Here is a 19587-nt window from a genome sequence, read left to right on the forward strand (position 1 = left end):
GGCCCCCCCCCCCCGCCCCGCCCTCAATGCAGATGGCCATTTACAAAGCCGGCCACCAGGGGGCCACTGGAGAGGGTAGAGCTAATCGCAGGAAGTCTCATCCCTTGCTTTCTGGGAGAGTGATGGGGGCACGGGTCATCAACACCATGGGATGAGAATGAGGATAAGAATAGCTGACATGTCCTGAGGGCTTACCGTGTGTGACGCCCCATGCCGAGAGCTTTCTATGAGTTACCAAACCGCCTGTGAGAGCAGGACCCTTCTCTTTCTTGAGCACTGTTCTGGTCTCTTAGCACACAGCAGGTGCCCCACAAACAGTTATTAAATGAATGAGTCCTCGCAGGTGGCATATGATGAAGGCACTACTCTTAGCCCCACTTCACGGATAAGGAGGTTTAGATTTTGAAAAGCTCAGTGACTTGCAAGTAATTGACAAGAGCCAGGATTCAAACCTCGATTTGTTCAGCTCCATAGCTTAACCCTTTTGCAACAATGCTATGCTTCCTCTTCAGAAAGTCAAGGTGCCAGAATTCTCTTTCTGCAATAAAGGAATGTCTGCTCAGACACTATTGGATCACTGAATCAAGAACATTGCAGAAAGCCATGATATTGTGACCGCCGCACCTCCATCCTACCTACTCCCTCCATCTCCCAAATTCTGTCCCCAGACAGATTCGTTTCATGGATAAGGAAACTGAGGCATGGAGAAATTTTATGACTTGTTCCGGGTTACACAGCTTGTGAGGATCTTTATTAGTTTGCGTTTCTGTCCTTGAAAGGCTCAGAGCCTGATAGGGAGAGGAAGAGTTTCATCTATTGGGGCCAAGGCTAAATGGGAAAAAAATTAACAAAGGGCTCCATCCTGTTAAAGCAACTTACTTGAATTTTTTTTTGAAAGTAGAAACATAAAACATTTTCCTCATCTGATTTGAACATTTGAAGCTGCATTCCTTGTTACAAACACAACAAGATTATAACAATATAATTCATTTATCCTCTCTAGCATATAAGGGAGATGTTCAAAATGAGGAATGGAAACAAGAGGGGAGAAAAAGAAGAGATACAGGGCATGGGAATGTCTAGATACAGATAAGGAAAGAGCAACAAACTGGCAGGCACTGTATCTCACAAAAGATTATTACTAAAGATTGCTAAAGTCCTGTTGCGTTTTTCCATCAATAAGGTCATTATCTCTTATTTTCTGTCCTGTGGACCTCAGAGGCCAAGGACCAGCCCATCCTGTAAGCTATGGGTCATGTTAGTTCCTTACCCTGCATCAGAACTCGCTGCTTCAGATCTCCCCTTTCCCTAAGCTCAAGCGTTCTGGAAGAACGGAGAGAAAAGTAAGTCAAAGGGAGACTCCTCTGATGTCCGTGGGGGCGGGGGAAAGGAGAGGGTCCTGGGAGCTAGGGTGCATCTGCCTACCCACATGTGAAGCAGAGCCCAGAAGAGAAGGCAGAGAGTCTGCTTGCCTGAGTTTGCATAAAGCACATGGACCGAGTTTCCTGTGTTAGTTCACTATTCATGCTTGCTACTTACGGGGCATCTCCAGAAGCGCTCTAAGGGGATAAAGTGGGGGGAAATCCCCACTAAACCTCCATCACTTGTTTTTGAAGGAGATAGTTTTACTTTGACATGTGAGGAATGTTTGTTTCTTCTGTGCCTGTGGCTCCAGAAGCCAAATGTCAAAGATGCAAAACCTTATGTCATGCGGAGCCGGGCTATGTTCGCTCTTTCAGACTCAGAGGAAGCAGGAAACTCTCTGGGATGAGGAAGTTAGCTCCCTGATAGGGATGGGTTCCTGATTTGAAAAGAATGTTAAAAAATATATCTTTTGAAGGGGCAGAAAGAATGAGTGGGGAAGTTTAAGTCCAATCTCCTGCAACCCTGTGCAATTATTTTATTGTTTTTTAAAATTAAGTGTAATTAACATACAGCGTTTTGTTAGTTTCAGGTGTACAATCTAGTGATTCAGCAATTGTGTCCATTACTCAGGGCTCCTGGTGATAGGTGTACTCTGAATCCCCTTTACTTCCCTACTCACCTGCCCTCTGGCAACCAACAGATTGTTCTCTGTACTTAAGAGCCTGATTTTTTTTGGTCTCGTTTTTTTCTTTGTTTATTTGTTTGCTTTGTTCCTTAAATTCCACATACGAGTGAAGTCATACGGCATTTGTCTCTGTCTGACTGACTTAGTTCACTTGGCATTTTACACTCTAGGTCCATCTGTGTTGTTGCAAATGGCAAGATTTCATTCTTTTATGGCTGAGTAGTATTTCCTTGTGTGTGTGTGTGTGTGTGTGTGTGTGTGTGTGTGTGTCACATCTTCTTTATCCATTCATCTATCAATGGACACTGGGGCTGTTTCTATATCTTGGCTATTGGAAATAATACTGCAGTAAACATAGGGGTGCAGCTATCTTTTCGAATTAGCGTTTTCATTTTATTTGGGTAAATACCCAGTAGTGGAATTACTAGATCATATGGTCATTCTATTTTGATTTTTTAAAGGAAACTCCATACTGTTTTCCACAGTCTCTGCATTTTTAAAATGGAAAAAAATAGCTTAGGGATGGCTCTTGGATGGCTCAGTCGGTGAAGCGTCTGCCTTTGGCTCAGGTCATGATCCCAGGGTCCTGGGATCGAGCCCCACATTGGGCTCCCTGCTCAGCGGGGTGCCTGCTTCTCCCTCTCCCTCTATGCGCACTCTCTCTCTCTCTTGCTTCACCCCCCACCTTGCTTGCTCTCTCTCAAATAATCTTTAAAAAAAAAAGAAAAAAAAATTCGTTTTCTAAAAATTGTTTCTAAACCATCTGAAAGTAGGAGAGATTTCTGAAAACACTGACAGGCTTCTGAAGGGTCTGCTCTGAAGGCTGGTCTCCTCCTGGCCAACTCAAGCAGGGCTTATAGTGGGCCTCTCTGGCCTCTCCGGGGATGAACTGGCAATTTTGATAATGAATAATCAAATCCTAGAAGGTCCGGGCTAAAAGGAATCCTGGACTCCAATTCTAGTAAAATTCCTTAGTTCTCAGGTGAGGAAACAGGCCCAGAGAAAGGACCTGGTATGCCAAGGCCTCATGGCTAACTAATAGCAGAGCTGGGACGTCAACTCTCCAAAAGTTACTATGGGCCTCGTTGGAGGGTCCAGTTTTAGAGATGTTTATTAGAAAAACAAAATACCTTCCTTTGTGGTCACAGCCCTGTCTAGATATCATTCAAGTTGCTTTTTCTTCGCCATCCTGGCCCTGCTGTCCATGTCTTATGGCTTCCCACTTTAGCTTTTCTGTCCCAGTCATGTCCAGTATCCAATGTGATTCTCAGTAGGGTTTCCTTCAAGGGGGGCACCTGGACCCCCTACCTCAGGATTGCCTGGGAGCTTATAAAGCGAGCAGATCTCTGGGCCTGCTGCCAATGAGGAATCGGAATCCCTAGGGCTGAGGGCCCAGGCATCCATGTTCCTCAGACAGGATGTTGACTGGAGCCCGTTTCTCACACCCAAGTCCCTGTCTGTGGTAGTTGTTTAAAAACCCCTACTGTTCAGTGAGCACTTCCTTTGTACCCGACATGGTGCTCTTTTTCACGCACCATCTCCCTTACTCCTCAGATGCTGGCTAGGTCCTTCCCTGTCGCTCTCAAGTGGGCAACAGAGCGATGTCCGTGGGGGGGAGGGGCCAGCCACCTCCTGCCCCCTCTGAAGCGCTCCTCCCGGGTGCTCCCCCCAGTGCGCCTTCTTCTCCTAGGCCGTTCGGACCCAAGATCCTTCGAGCTGAAGGAAGCTCGGGAGATTTCTTCTCTCCAGGTTCTCCCTGCCGCTGTCCTTTCCGCTGAGGTGGTGACCGTACTGGGAAGAGCTCTGCGCACCTCACTGACTTCTTCCAAGTGGCAATCCTGTTCCTTTCCCGGCCAGGGAATGGCCCAGGCGGAGTGAGGGATGAGCGGGCGTGAGAATGCCTTGTCAAAACTCTGTGCATTGGGTTCCTCTCTGCTTCTGCGGCCGGAAGTGAACGCAGGAGAAGTGAACCAGGAATCTTCATTCTGCACTTGGCCATCTGGGCCTTTCTCTCCTCCCCCACTCATGCCCTTCTAGCCTGGCTTGGTTCCAGGCCCTCCTTCAGGGGACCCCTCCTTCTCTGCCCTCCTGGCGTCTGGCCTAGCACGAGGCTCTGGGACGCTCCATTTTCCAGTCGGTTGCCATCTGGTGTCCCCTGTCCTAGAGCCTCCTTCCTGTGGCCTGTCGGTATTGGGCCAGGAGCTTCTGGCTTCTTTTCCAGGCACTGGACCGAAGAGGTTCGAGAGTCAGATGTGAGAGCAGACTTGACCCCGGGGCAAAAGGGATGTAAGGGAGGCAGGCGTCACCCGTGCCTCATTGTCCCGAGCACATTGTTGTGGGCCAGGTTCTCCGGCCCTTCCCGGTGGCCCAGGGTCTGTGGCTGTCATCTGCCTCCTCTGCCCCCATCCCCACCCCCACCCCGACTCACCTACATTGACTTTCCAGGAAGCTGACAAGAAACTTTCCTGCCCAGCGGATGGCCCATCCTAAGGTGGCTCTCATCTCTCAGGCTTTTCATGATTCCTCTAGCCTCGTACTGCTCTAAATGGAGCCGCCCACGAAAGCACCTTCTAGAACTTCCTGTGGCTACACACCGTCCATTCCCCGGTTCTTCCATCTGCTCTTTCCCTTCCCTCTCACCTTCCCTTGTTCTTTGACTTTGAGATCTTAGCTCTCTGGCTTGTCTTTGCTGCTCCCTGCCTGCCTTGGCAATGCACATTCCAGCTTCCTGTTCCCGGACTCTTGGGGCCTACGGACCCCTCCTCTACACAGTCAGTACCCTAGAGTTAGGCTTTGAGTCCTTGTCATACAATGTCATCAGAGAGCACGTGCTCATTTAGTCTCACCTCCTCACATTACAAATGCGGGAACTGAGGCCCAGGATGGAGGAGGTGTGGCTTTGTGGCCGGGCCACAGGAATAATCTGTTGGAAGGGCAGAATCAGGACACAGGCCTTCTGATTCCTACTCGAATACGGTTCGCAATCTTTCCTGTGTGCTTGTTTCTTGTCAGCAGGGAGTGGGTCATTTTATGAAGCATGTGAGGACTCCGGAGTCAGACGGCCTCGCCTCACCCGCGGACTTGCCCATGACTCTGGGCAGTTACTTAGCCTTTCGGGTTCCCTCATCTACAGAATGGGGAGGATGGAGAATAAATAGTACTTACCTCATAGGATCGTTCCGAGGATCGAATGAGATGATGCGTGCCCCTGTTAACTGTCCAGTAAGTGTAACCGCTGTATTTCGTCATTGCAGCTCTGAGCGCGTGGTAGGTCTGATGAAGACTTTGAGGTAGCAAAGAGAGGGGCCTTGGGAAAGGCTGTTATGACTCTGTGGCCTGGCTCAGAGGGAGTGATTCCAATGGTGGGGACCCGAGGCCATGTGGAAAGAGAGGGCAATGCCATGGCTAGGGGAAAGGGAGAGATTTGGGGATCAGGGAACCTTTGGGTAACCCTTCCTGGGGCTCCAAATCCACAGCTACCTCAGCCTGGCTGCAGGGCCGTCCGTGGGCTTAAGGGCTAAGGAAATCTGGGGCCTCGGGCTCTCAGATATCACCTTGACCGGGAATGGCCAGGGCTCTCAGATTCTTGAGTGCGCCTTGATTTCCGGGGGCATGTGCCCTTTGCGGACGGCGGCCTCCCCCCTCCCGGGACCCACCGCCTCCCCCTAAGGCACGGTGCGTTCTGAGACCTCTGTCCCTTGCCTTTCAGAGCGGGGAGGCCAAGGGCTAGTTATCATAACTACGAGGCAAAGCTGAGATTACCTCCCCCGGCCCCCACCCTGTGGGCTTAAAGGGCTTTAAGATTAAACCAAAAAGCTACAAGTTGCCTTCATAAAAGGTACAGATTGTGCAGCTTGGCATGGGGGCACATTCCTGGGGCCTGGTTTTCTCCCTCCTTTATCTCCCCTACCTCCTCCCCCACCCCTGGCGGAAAATGACTGCCCGTGTCTCATCTTCTAGGTGCCTTTCGAATTCAAAGGCCAGGAAGCATCCGGGCCATAGCCCACAGACTCCAACCAGCCATGTAGAGCTCAGGCCCCCCCGCCAGCACCGCCACCCCCTTTCTCCTTTTGCCTTTCTACCCCCCCTTGGAGATTTTTCACCCCCCCCAAACTGATGGATTATTGACTGCTAGCAACTGTAATAACAGCAAGCACAACAAATACCTCATAAAATAAAAAGCCACAGACACACTCCGCTTGGGATGGGCTTGAGGGCTGGCAGAGTTTGCGTGCAGAGCTATTGGCACCCGACACACACTTCAAGCTGTGAAATCCATCCTCAGGGCCCCTTGATTCAATTCTGGCTCTCCCTTGAGTCCCCCAGGGCCCCTATACTCCCTGCTCCCCTGGCTGGTACCCTTCTTCAGCCTGGCCACCCAAGGAGCCCATGGGACAGATGTGTCCCCTTTAACACTGTGTGATGGCTCATGGCGATATGTGTTTCTAGAGAGCCATTTGGGGCAGGATTCTTCATTGTTAAACTGGCCAATGAATCTTGGCAAAGATGTTAGGGGCTGAGAGTGACCTGGCTAGTTGTCCTATTTTCGGGTCCTATCATAGGCCAGCATGTGAGATTCTCTGGGGGCAGGAGTGGGTGGGCATTTAATGCTTACCAGATTTTGCCGAGTCAGGAGGAAGGAGAGTGTGGTGGTCGAATCATGGGCTCTGAAACCTTCCAGAGCTGGATTTGAGTCTTAAGTCTATTACTCCTCTTGCGACCTTGCACAGATTACCTCATGTCAGTGAGCCTCAGTTTCTTCATCTGGGAAATGGGGATAAACATAAGAATGCCCACCCGCAGGGCTTTTGTGAGGCCTCAGTAAAGAATGCATGTAAAACCAGGTTCCGCAGTGCTTGCCTGGCACAGAGCAGGGCTCCCCAACTTCGTTCGTTGTGTTAATTGCGTAAAATTCATTGCCCCTGACTGCAAGAACAGAGGCTTTAATCGTGGGATATGTGGACTGACAGAATGGGACTCCCCATCAGCTAGGCTTTGAGGCCACTGGAAAGGCGGCAGAAAGAATGTTTCAGCCAAGTTCTTTGCATTTTCGACCTCCTGAGGATCTAAGGTGTTAGGCGTGGCCTGAGTTGGGTCTTTCTGAGCCTCTACTGGTTTACTCTGGGGGGGCGTGAGGCGCAATGGGGAGGAAGGAAAGGCAGACCTGGAGGCAAGCTAAAGACCTTTGAAATGGAAGGGAGGAGGAAAAGGCACAAAGAAGCAAGAAGAAGGAAGAAGAGGAAGAGGAGGAGGAGAAGTTGCAGCCAGTGTGGCTGCTGTAGCTGCCCCCCTAAGATAAGTGGGGGATCTTTCCTCTTGCTCTCTTCTGGTGGTGGGACGTGTCTCCACAGAAATGCTGAGCTGTCTTCCCACCGAGACACCTGTTCTTTTGAGGCCACTTCCGGTCTCCAGGACAAGCCTCCACGCTCCTGGCTGATGATCAAGGTGCCAAGGGGTCTTCCTGAGATGGGCTTCCCTGTGGTGGGGACGTGGACGGTGGCAGGCTTGCATTCTTCTCTGGCCTCCTACAGTAGGAGAAAGGCCCAGGTGACACTTTTCTAGAGCGGGTGTCCACGGCAGGAGTCCCCTAGAGTGTCTGCTTGATGGTGTGGTGGTCACACGCCCAGAGGTGAGGGTGTGGAGTGTAGAGAAGTGACCCTCTATCCCTCGTATGTCTCCCTCCCTCCATGGGCACTCAGATGTCTGGCTTTGCAGAAGTCACTGGAGTTGTCCCTTTCTACTTTGGTCAGCTATCCAGCCAAGGGCTCTCAGAGCCAGGCTAAAAAAAAATGACCATCAGGATTGTTTCCCTCTACCCGGGATACCATGAGGGGGCTCACGTCTGCTCCCGGCAGCATAGGCAAGTGGAAGTTCTAGAGCTAACGGGGCTGGGGGAGGGGCGCAGAGGATCACCTCAAGGGCCGCTTACCCAGTTCTGCGTTTCAGCTTCCGCAGCCCCAAACCTACCCCGATTCAGCCTTCTTCCTCAACTAGAGGGGCGCCCGCAGGACTTGCATTCGGTTCCTAGTGCTGTGTGACCAGTGACCCACATTTCCGCATCTCACACAGCGCACATGTTCCACCCCGCAGGGCCCGGGAGCCAGGAGCCCCGGTACCATGTTCGTCAGGGTCTCCCAAGGCTGCAGTCAGAGGATCGGCCATGGCTGAGGTCTCATCTGAGGTCGGAGCTTTTCTTCCAAACGGACTGGTGGGTGGCAGAATTCAGGCCTTTGAGATGGCAGGGTTGAGGTCCCTACTTTCTGGCCGGCTGTCCAGCAAGGCTTGTTCCCAGCCACGGGAGGCCCCCTGCCGTGCCTAGCCACGTGGTCCTCACTCCCCCACGACATAGCAGTTCGTTCTTTCAAGCCCAGCAGGACGGTGTCTGCCATGGCCTCGAATCTCTGTATCTGACCTCTGGACACGCTTTTAAGAAGCGCTTACCTGATTAGGCTAGGCCCACCCATACTCCAGGGGAGGGGGTTTACAGGGCACACATGCTTAGAATTCTGCTTACCACAGACCCTACGGAAAGCAGTCCAGCCTACCAGACGATTTTCTACAAAACGAGGCCAGCTGCTTTCCATTAGCGTTCCCTACTCTGGGAAGGCGGCAAAGCTGTCAAGCGAAGTCTTCTGACTCCTTGAACCTGAACCAGGCTGTGGTTAAAAAATTTCAACAGCCTTGGAAGACAGGCCTTATTCCCTTGTTGTTTCTCTCTCCCCTCGCCTCCCAGAGCCCTTGTTCAGCCCTCAAGTCAGACAGTCTGAGAAGCAAAAGGCAGCTGTGAGGTCTAAGCATCTAGGGTTGGCCGAGAGCAAGCAAGCATTTAAATGATGACCGATAATGAAACTTTTGATCTCTCCTGGGCCGGGCTTCCTGATGACCGTTATGACTTTATGCTCCTTGGAAGTGGTTCTGAAGGCCTCTCATTTACTGGATAAAAACATACATTATTTCCTCTTTCCCTACTCGGCTTGCCAGGTTTTTCATGGATTTCGTGCAGAGGGGATTTTTTTACTGTGTCTCATATTGTCCGCATGTGTTTAAAAAAAGGGGCCGCTTTCCCTAACGATTTCCTATTTGTCACTGCAGCACCCCCTCCTCCCTGCCCCTGTGTTCATCCATCCAGAAAAACATGCAGCGAGCGCCTTCCGTGCGCCTGGTCTTGTTCTAGGTGTCGGCGACATCCAGATGGGCAAGACGTGGTCCCTGTCTTCAAGGTGATATCAGCTGCCATGGAGGCATGCGCAAAGGGCCAAGAGCATGGGGCGCGGGTGGTGACCTTTGAGCCGGGTCTGGAGGAATAGGTAGGATTTTAAGGATGTGGGGGTGAGGGAGTTGACGTTCCAGGCCAAGTAGACAGAGCACCAAACGTGAGAGCACATGGTGCATCTGGGGGATGACGGGTAATTCTGGACGTGAGGGCATGAGTGGGGGGTGGACTTCTGGTACAAGGGAGGGGGACAGGGGACACCAGATTGCGGAGGGCCTCAGAGTCAAGGACTTGGCTCTCATCCGACCGGCAGCAGGAAGTTGATGAACTAGTTGAAGCCGGGGAAGCTCATGGTCAAGCTGGTATTTGGGACCAAACATTGTGACTTTTTTGAGATACTAATGAGGTGACAGCAGTGTTTGCTAAGTATCATACACAAAAGCATAGACCGGAAGAGGTGGCCCAAAGGCCACTCTTAAGAGGCCTGGTATAACGAAGGCACCAATTCACCTTAGGTTTATATTAGCCGTCATGAGACACGTGAAAGAAATACAAGGACGCCTCTGTGGGGAGGTACTTGGGAAGCAAAGCTCTGGTTCATAAGATCAGCCCAAGGACAAAGGGAAAGGAGTTTTGCCAGTGGTGGAGGCTGTAAGTAGGAGGAGGCAGGGTATCTCTTCCTGAAGCTTCCTCCGTGAGGTTCTGGGCCTAGCCCAGCTGAGTGGGGCTCCACACCCAAGGTTCTCGTGGCTGGGACACCTAGGAGTGGATTCTCTACACCGGGGACAGGAGGGGCCCGAGCGTGCTTGGTTCTACATAGATGAACAACCTAGGAGTGGGGCCCACCTCGCTAAGAGGGAAGGAAGGCCCTGCAAAGCTGGGAAAACAAGGGGGTCCCTCCCCCAGGACAAGTGCTCCTATAGCATGCCTCTACTTCTAAGAAAACTCTGACCACAAAGATGCCTCTTGCGTTACTTCCCCTTCTTTTATTGAATTTAGCCATTCGTGCACCAAACATTTATTGAGTGCCTGCTGTGTGCTAGGTACGGTTCTAGGCACTGGGAGATCCAGTGACAGACAAAATACACAAGGTCCCTGACCTTATGGGATTTACATTCCAGTAGAGAAGACAGACAAGAAACAAGTAAATTACTATAGAATATGATTTCAGGTGGCACCGAGTGCTATAAAGATGTTAATAAAGGGTCATGTGGTGGAGAGAGACTGGAGGCTCTAACTAGGATGGTCATGGAGATCTTTTCCAGGAGGGAACATCTGAGCTAACTTGAAAGCTACAAAGGAGTCAACTGAGCAACTAGCTGGGGAAAGAGCCCTCTGGGCAAAGGGAGCAGCACGTGCCAAGGTCCTGAGATCAAAAGGTGCTGGGTGTGTTGGGAAGTGGTGAGAAGGCCAGTGAGTCTGCAGCAGAGGGAGAGAGGAGGGGGGTGGAAGAATTGGCAGTCATGGGGGCCTGAGCATGGGGGCCAGATCCCATAAGGCCCGGGGGGTAAGGAGCTGGGACTTTGAGCGTGATGGCAAGCCACTGGGGGGTTTCGAGCAGGGGGCTGGTGGGACTGACGTGGCCACTGTGTGGAGAATAAGGAGGTGAAAATGGAAGCCGGGAGACCAGTTGGGTCATTGCAGTGCTGTAGCAACAAGAGAATGGTGGCTCAGATGGGGCCAGAGATGGTCGGATTCCAGAAATCCGTGCAAGGAGATCTCGCAGGATTTACTATCGGATTGGATGTGGCATATGATGGAAAGAGAGGAATCAAGAGCTCCTAAATTTCAGTCTGAACATTTGGTTAGTGGCATTTTTGGGGAGGGGACTGAGGTGGGGGGAGGAGTGAGTATGAGGGGAAGCAAGAGTTCCACGCACTGTTAGTTGGGGGTGTTGGCTAGGCAGTTGGTTATAGGGCCGTGAAGTACAGAGGAGACATCTAGTCTGGAGACAGACACTTTGGAGTCCAGTGTATAGACGGTACTTCAAGTCTGAACGAGATCATTTAGGGTATGGTAGCCGCTAGCCACGTGTGACCGTTGAGCACTTGAAATCGGCCAGCTCAAATTGAGATGTGCCGTATGTGTGAAATGCAAACCGGATTTCAAAGACTTAGCATGGGGGAAAAAAAAGAATGTAAAATATCCCCCTTGATACTAGTTTTATGATGATTGCCTGCCGAACTGCTACTATTTTGGTTGTATTGACTTAAATAAAATATGATAATGTGTGGGCTCTACTGAGGTCAAAGTCACCCCACCTGTTTTCTTTTTGCCTTTTTAAAAGCGGCTACTAGGAATTTTGCAGTGGTGGCTCACGTTAATGTTTCAGCGGAATGGCACTGATTGAGGGAACGGTCATAGATAAAGAGGGCCAAGGACAGAGATTTTAGGGGCTACAACATTTCAGATCCAGGGAGAGGAGAAGATCGAGCAAAGGAGATTGAAGAAGAATCAGCCAATGAGGTTGGAGGAGAATTAGGGGAGTGTGATGGTCAAAAAGGCAAAGTGATAAAATTATACAAAAAGGAGGGAGTGTCAGATGTTGCTGGGGAGTGAGGGAACCCGTGGTGGCATTTAATAAAAGCTGCTTCAGTGAAGTGCTTTGGAAGCAGTTCGGGTTGGAAGCCTGAAGAGAAAGAGCCCAGGAGAGTAAGAAGTGAAGACGTAAGGCTAGTAAGTATAGATGACATGACTCTTTAAAGTTTTGCTTAAAAGAGACAGGGAGAATGGGGTGGTAACAGGAAGAGAATTTTAAATCAAGGGGAGACATGTGTGTTTCACTGTGATGGTTGGTTTGTTGGTTGGTTGAGACAGGGAGACAGCTCAGCTGATGGTGGTGCTGTCTTCGGGGCCCTTGGGATTCGCTTAGGAGGATGAGGTAAGTGTGCCAGGAAGGATCGGAGAGGGTCTACACTCGAGAATTAGTCAAATCGAGTGATTCTATGAAGTGCTCTAAGGGATTCAGATGCCACCAAGATGTCCTCTTTCTTCTCCCTCTTGGCTTCCATATTTTTCTCTTTGGTTGTTGCTTTGCTGTCTTCTACCCCTGCCAGTGTTGGGTTAAGGACAGTATTAGCCTACTGTGGCCTGGTATTTTGGAAAACAGGCTCCTTTTCTATGGACTTCTCCAAAGCTCAGAGAGAGTTTATTTCCCCAGTGGCTCAGAAGCTTTCCTTAGCGCCGGGGTGGGGGTGCTGCTATGTTTATTAAGCTGACCCAGGAAACCACCCATGATGTGAATTGCTCTGGGTCCAAGGAATTCTCCTGTCCTCCCTCAGAATTTCTGAGGGACTTCTGAATTTCTCCATCCCTTTGCTCCTCCCAAATCTCCAGGTAGAACGTGTGTGTGTGTGTGTGTGTGTGTGAATTAGTGAGCATTGTGTGGGCTTGGGATTAAGTCATCTTCTGGCAGAAAGGTGATATTGGCTCATAGAGTTTGAGTGACTTGAACATAGTGTCAATACTTTTCAGCCAAGGCCGGACGGAACACACCTGTCATCGAACGAGTTGGGTTTATTGCTCATCACGGTAAGAAAGAACACACACTGTGGGAAATCGCAGGACTTCAAAGTGAGAGGGTCTGAAGCCTTCTCGACACCAGGGCCCTGTCAGCCCTCACTGTGGTTTGGAAGCATTTGCTTTCCAAGGCCTCAGTCACTCTTGCTGGTAACCTGTCAAGTCCACCTTAACCTCAGAGCCTATGGACATCCCTCTCTACTTCCGGAGATGTATCCGGGGTATATGGCTGGAGGGCAGGACAGGACCGTCCTGGAATCCATCCACGAAACAACAATGGCAGTTTGACTATGTCTGGGAGCTGAGCAGATCTGGGGTGGGGAGGGGGGCTCCAGAACCTACTTAACCCCACTTGATGGTCCTTCAGCCAGTCAGATCAAGACCCTAGGGGGAGCTCTTATGAGGCCCATCTCTGCCCACCTCTCTACAGTTTCCCAGCTGTGTAACATAGCATCCTTTCTCTGGGTTAGGGTGCTGATCAGATCCCCCTCCCCAGTGCACACAAACTCCCATAAAAAATGTCAGCATTGATTTTTAAAGATTTGGTTATCCACAGACATGTTTCCCTAGACCTGTCAGCCCTACCTTTTGCTAGAAGGCTAGATTGAATGGAAAATCTACAGTTGATGCTCAATCGATTATCTGTATTGATGGAGAAAAGCACAAGGACAAATGACCCTCCCCTGACGTAGAATCAGAGTCATGGGAGAATTACCTTTTGATGGTCACTTTGCTTCCCATTTTTGGCCATTTAAAACAATGCAGTGTACACATTCCGGCATGTATATTTCTGTGTATTTGCCTGTTCTAGACATTTCATATAAATGAAGTCATGATCTTTTTTTTTTAAGGAAGGGTAATTCTCTCTCAGGGCAATTCTCTTTGTCTGGTTTTCCTTGAATGGTTTAAGAATTAGGGGTAAGGTAAAATGAGTGTGCTATGCTCTGGATATCAAATGATTTGCTTTTTCACTCAATATTTTACTTTAGTGAGCCTACTATGGCTGAATCACTGAGTGAAGCTTCTGGAAGTCTGGAAGTTCTGGAGGCCAGTGACGAGGGTAAGTAGCCCCGTGGAACCTTGCCAAGTAGAACTAGATTTGTTTACTGTGTTTAACCCCTAGGGAAAAATGAAGTCACAAGCGAACGAGTTCATATCAAATGTCTAATAGCATTAGACTCAATCTGCATTGACTTTGCAGGTTTTTTGGCCTCTTTTTTTTGGCGGGGGGGGGGGGTTCCAACTCTGATAGCACAAGGTTTGTCGGAGGCCCTGCAATCTTCTTTGAGGAATGGTTACCGGTTTCTCCTTACTAAGGCAGGGGAAGTATTTCTGCTTAATTGGAAAAAAAAAATTGGAGCAGACCATGGTCTGAGAGATTCAACTGAGGTTTTACTGTAGATAGCAATCCAGATTTAACCAACAGATAAGTCTGTAATTTGAGGAATAAAGGGGGAATACGAACAGAAGATGCTACCACAGCCTTCTATTAAGTAGGACTCAATTTACAAAAGTTCTTTTTGTAAAACTTACTCAGATGTGTGTCCATTCCCTAAACTGTGGGGCCACCTAGGAGCCGTACGTGACCGCGAGTGAATATCAGTTCAGGGAGGGAAAAGTCACTAGACGATGATAAGTTTCATCCACAACCCCCCACCGCAAAGGAACCGTCCGACATAAACTAAGGCACTGAATTTAAAGACAAGGCTAAATGCAACAGTTCACTGGGTTGTTCCTCAATTTTTATTGACGTAGTGTATGATGTGGAAGACTTGATCTGGAAGAACGGAATGGAACCTTCTTGTGGTTTCCTAGAGGCCTGATTTTATTGCTGATGTGGGGCGGGGGTTGCTGAACCTGGTGCACGGATCCTTGAGGGCAGGGCTTGGGTCTTTGTTTCTGCGTCACCATTGTTTAGTATTGGGTCTCAGAGAGAGCGTCCTTAGATACCCTGAATAGTCAATCAATGAATGGATAAAAAAAATGAATCACAGGCCTCTTCACCAAGGCAGCCCCCTACCAAACCAATGGACCTATCTTTTTGGATATGAGCTAGACAGATGCGTTCAAACGAAGGTGGCAACGCGGTGCATCTTGATGAAGAGTGAAGGTAAGGAAATGCCTTTTCTCTGTTCACAAGATTTTGTTGTTTAAAAGACCAGAGAGTTGGGTATATTTTTAAAACTAGTCGTTGCTGGCAGAGACTAGTGTGACTGTTTGGAGGTTGCTGGAGAGAAAGACTAGTTAGAAATGTTTTCTTTCTGAGCAGCAATGCAAGAGAACAAGGTCACGGTCATGCGATGCATTTTTAAAGCCCATTAAGTTCAACCCAGGTGGGCTGCCTGTGTGCGGGGCAGATAAGCAAATATACAACCCAGAAGTGATGATTTCTTCATTGGAGTTAATGGTGATTTCCTCTCTGGGGGAGAAAACTGCCTTCCGTGGGCTGTTTTCTGGCATGTGACACATTGCCCTCATTGGATGAGGGTGTTGAGAGCTCCTGCCTGTTTGGGAATTCGTAGTCCTTGGGCTCGGGCAGGGAAATCAGTGGCTTTGTTATAGGAGAAGTCCAGAAGCCAGCAGCTCACCGCCCACCACTGCAGTACTGGCGGGGGGCACGAGTTACCCAGTGTAGAGGTGACCTACATAAACGTTGCTGGCTACAAATGTGGGTTGCGACCTCTACCGGCTGCCTGGGTCTATCTAGCCTTTGGCACTTCAGCTTCTTTTGAAAACCAGCCTGGGCGGGGCTCAGCTGCTGGCAATTTAAAGGCACCCCTTTACAAAAGAGAGCTTGAAAGGCCAATCCATACACTTGAACATAGGGCAACTGTCTCAGATTTCAGTGGGGTTTCAGAAAACAGAGCTTGTGGACCATTCCCGGACTCGTATCTATTTCTCAGGGCCGATCTCCGCACATGGAGTCTGATGTGGTGGGGGCTCGGGAGGTCTCTTAAGCCAAAACAGGTGGAAGACTTGGACTCTTGGGTTGCTCGGTAAGGCCGTGTCCAGCTTCCTAGTCACTGTCCTAGGTCAGCGAGCCGCCAACCGCACCAGGTCGTTACCATCTCTTGGTGCACCCCCAGTTCTGCCAACAAGGCTCTACCCCGCCCCTACTCAGAGCTAGCCCACGGGACACATGGAAACATTCCTTCTAGTGCCCATGGTTGAAAGAGATACATTATTTAAGGTATGTTGGATCGTCATGGGAAAATAGGTGGTTGTTTTTGGCCAGCAGAAATGGAAAACTGGGGGGAGGGGGCGCGGAAATGGAAATACACGCATCATGAAATGTTAGCCCCTGTTATAGTTCGAAAGTCACTAGTCATTTTGTTGGTTTAGGGACATAAAAAGGTGTCAGTGCTTAATTTTGTCTGCCCATACGATGCTTATGAGTGGTACATTCAGTTTGAGAGCCTGAATGTTTATTAGAAGTGTTTTTATTCCACTATCAAGTGTTTATAGATGGCGTCACAAGGGCAGCTACTAGCTGCTGATTGTCTCCTCTCTGCCTTTGCTGGTTTGTGAGAAGCAGGCTTGCCCTCCTCCCTTCTAGTTGGGGGTTTTGAAGCAAGAGGGACAACAATCACTATGCTTCTAAACACTCTGAGCATCAAGACGGGCATTAGAAGAAGAAGGAGACCACCTGTTGAGAATCAATAAATCTTATTCGTTCTGGGTGCAAACGGGCAGGGACTTTTACACCAGACAGATAGGCAAATACTACAGATAAGGGCATTTCCCCTCAAGAGATCCAGTGATAAATCTTTTCCAGCAAAGAACTGATCATAGCAATTAGTATAACATAGTAACGCTCGGTCATTTTCGAGCCACCCCCAAGCATCGTTCTAAATAATTTATCATTACAGAAATTAGTTGAATTTTTCCTGAAAAAAATTACAGAAGGAAACTTGGAAAAAATATGTTTCCTGCTGTATCTTTGTGTTTTATTCTTTCTATCCGTAGGTAGAATTGCCGAGTCGGTCCCCATCGTGACCCCATTTAGGTACATCCTAGTAGATGAGACATAGCCCAAGCTCTCCCAAACGGAAATTGCTTCAGCAGCCATTAGCAAGCACACAGTCCTCTAGTCTTCTTGTATCACCCCACCCCATGCCAGCTTCTGCTTCTAATCATCACACTGTAGAGTCCGCTATCGATCGATCGATATGGGGCTGCTTCCCCTTATCTATAGATAAATAGAACCAAGAGACCAATTCTACAGGTAGAATTGAATCTGGTCTTAATAAACAAGTAATTATCGGGGCACCTGGCTGACTCCGTGGGTAGAGCATGCAACTCTTGATCTCAGGGTTGTGAGTTCAAGCCCCACGTTGGGCATAGAGCTTCTGTAAAAAAAACAATGAAAAAGAAACAAATAATTATTGATTCCCTAGTACTAGCTCACAGTTACTAGCGCTTGCACCATGCCAGACCCTACGCTAAGCTCTTTATCTACACTTTTTGCAACTTATATCAACCCTGACGAGGTCGTGTTTAAATTATAGGATGCTTAAGGGTGACTCTGCTTGGTGGCCTCAATTTCAGGAAAGTGACAGCCGTATTGGTATTCTGCACCCCTCAATGGACTCGGTTGTCCCTTGGGTGCTCCTGCCTGCCTTTCACGGTTCTGGTTGCTGAAGGGGATGAGAAAGAGGGCCTGCCTAGAGCCTCAATGAGGGGGACGGTAGCTAAGACGCAGAACTGTATTGTATTCCTTTCTCATGGAAACCCAAAACACAGTGCTTGGTCTTAAATATTTGTTGGATGGATGGATGAATGGATGCATGGATGGATGCATGGATGGATGGATGAGCAGACTAGAGAGCATTCAGATGTACAACTTGGAAGGCCAACAGTCAAGTTTTAGGCGTGCAAAGAGAAGGGTTGATTGCTGTGATCGGTGGGACACTGGACTGAAGACAGGCCCTGAAGTTTAGAAAGCTTTCTCATAGGCCACAGGATTCCAGAGCTAGAAGGAACCCTAGTTCAGCATTTCCCAAAGTGTGTTTTGCCAGACATTCTGCTTACATGCATTTTGGGAGGCAAGATTGCTGCCCAGTATCTTAGAGCTTCACTGTTCACATAGGCATGTTGAAGTTCCGGAAAAGTCTTATTGGAAAGCAGAACCCTAAACTTTGCCTAATCCAGGGTTTCTCAGAATGACTGGCCTGCTGATACCTTTCTCATGCAATAGGCCGATGATAGGCCTCTGAACACACTTTGGGAGATGCTGATTAGTGTGATCCCTTCATTTCCCCACGGAGTTCCAGAGAGGTTGAGTGACTTACCCAAAGTCACACAGCTAATTGATAGTAGAGCCAAGTCAAGGATCCCAGGCTGTTCTGACTCTTGGGTGGTGCTCTCCTTTACACCACTAAGCCTTTCTAATGTCAGCCCCATCGGCAACTCTCTTGCCTGGGCCCTTCCCTGCCCGTGCAGCATCGCTATGCTGGCAAGAGGCCTTGCGGACACCAGACTGCTGGGAATTTGGATGAGACATTATTGCATGTGAAAGCAGTAAGAGCTGATTCCTTCCCTCTGAAGAATGCAGCACGGACCCCCCCTCTCCTCGCCCCTCTTCTGCTGAGCCCCAAGAAAGATACACGTGCTTGTTAGGAAACTAACAAAAGCCCAAACAGAGCCTTAGGAGCATTTAAAGCTCCCATACCTCGCCGCGGCCCTGCTGGTTAATGTAGACAGAGCAAACTTTTAATTATTCGCAGGTGCAGAGGGCAGTAGCCCCGTAGATAATGCAAACCAATCGGCAATAATGGAAGAACACACACAGTACACATAGCGCACGCACGCATGCACGCACGCACGCACGCATGCGCTCACGCACGCATTCCTTGCAAAACCCTTAGGCATCTGATTCTGTCATGGCTTTTGCACAGGCAGCTTCGTTGCCGGGTGGCCCTTTCTTCCCAATTCCCAGCCCTCTTGCTTGCTCCTAAATCCCCTCCTGGAGGAAGGCTTCCCTGCCTGCACCGGCCCGATAGCACGCACCGCGCAGATCTCCATCCTTCCAGCGCACAAGCTGGGCAGAACCAGCGCCCGCCTGCAGCTCCAGGGGTCCCCAGGGGCTTTCTCGCCTGTGGAAGCTCGCCTCCCCAGCTGGGTGGCGTCGACTCCAGATACCAGCGTGAAGTCGGGGGAGGGGGGTGTTCCCCGTGCTTATGTGGGCTCATGATGGCTGCTTATGAATGAACTTCTTGGGTCAGGAAAGAGGCGTGTGTTCCTGGTTGAGGTCGAGAGGCGGGTGGATGCCTGGGGAGTTGGGCCCGAAGAGAGGCCTGCCCAAAGACCACAAGCCGGGGCCGAGCGGCTGCTCCCCCCAGAAACCCAGACACTTTGTCCTACAGCGTTATGAAGAAGGGAGCAGGCCACATGCATGGTGTTGCGGTGTCGTCCTGTCGTGGGTCCGGGTCGGGGGGTGGGGCGAAGGCCAAGTCCGCAGGGCACCTGGGATCACAGTCCTTGCTCCTGTCACAAAGGTCTTGTTTCCTCTCCATCGTCCCTTCCACTGTCTCACTCTGTCTTGCTTTCGTTCCTTAACTTCCAGGAAAAAAGAAATCCAAATTTAAAGCCTTCAAGAACTTTTTTGGCAAGAAGAAGAAAAAGGAGCCGCAAGATGCCCAGGGAGGGAGGAGGCTCAAGGCAAGCTTGTCCAGCGGCAGTATTGACATCTCTTCTCTGAAGCCGGTTCTGGAAGGTCGTCGCTTGGAGGCCAGGTAAGGTCTGGTGGGCCGCAGCCCCTGCCGGGGGCGACCATGGCCTGGGGGCCTTTCTCCACGCTTGCTCC

The 19587-nt window shown here is 49.8% G+C and overlaps 1 protein-coding gene across 1 annotated transcript in view; it reads left to right on the forward strand.

The window, feature by feature from the left end:
- Positions 1-19587, forward strand: part of KIAA1210 (KIAA1210 ortholog) — a 69254-nt gene that overhangs the window by 7746 nt on the left and 41921 nt on the right. The window contains exons 3-4 of the mRNA XM_040626606.1: positions 13772-13842; positions 19348-19516. Of these exons, the coding sequence (XP_040482540.1) occupies positions 13772-13842; positions 19348-19516 (240 nt within the window). The remainder of the gene's footprint in view (positions 1-13771; positions 13843-19347; positions 19517-19587) is intronic.

This window comes from Ursus maritimus (genome assembly GCF_017311325.1).
Source record: "Ursus maritimus isolate PB19 chromosome X unlocalized genomic scaffold, ASM1731132v1 scaffold_X1, whole genome shotgun sequence".
Classification (NCBI taxonomy): Eukaryota; Metazoa; Chordata; class Mammalia; order Carnivora; family Ursidae; genus Ursus; species Ursus maritimus.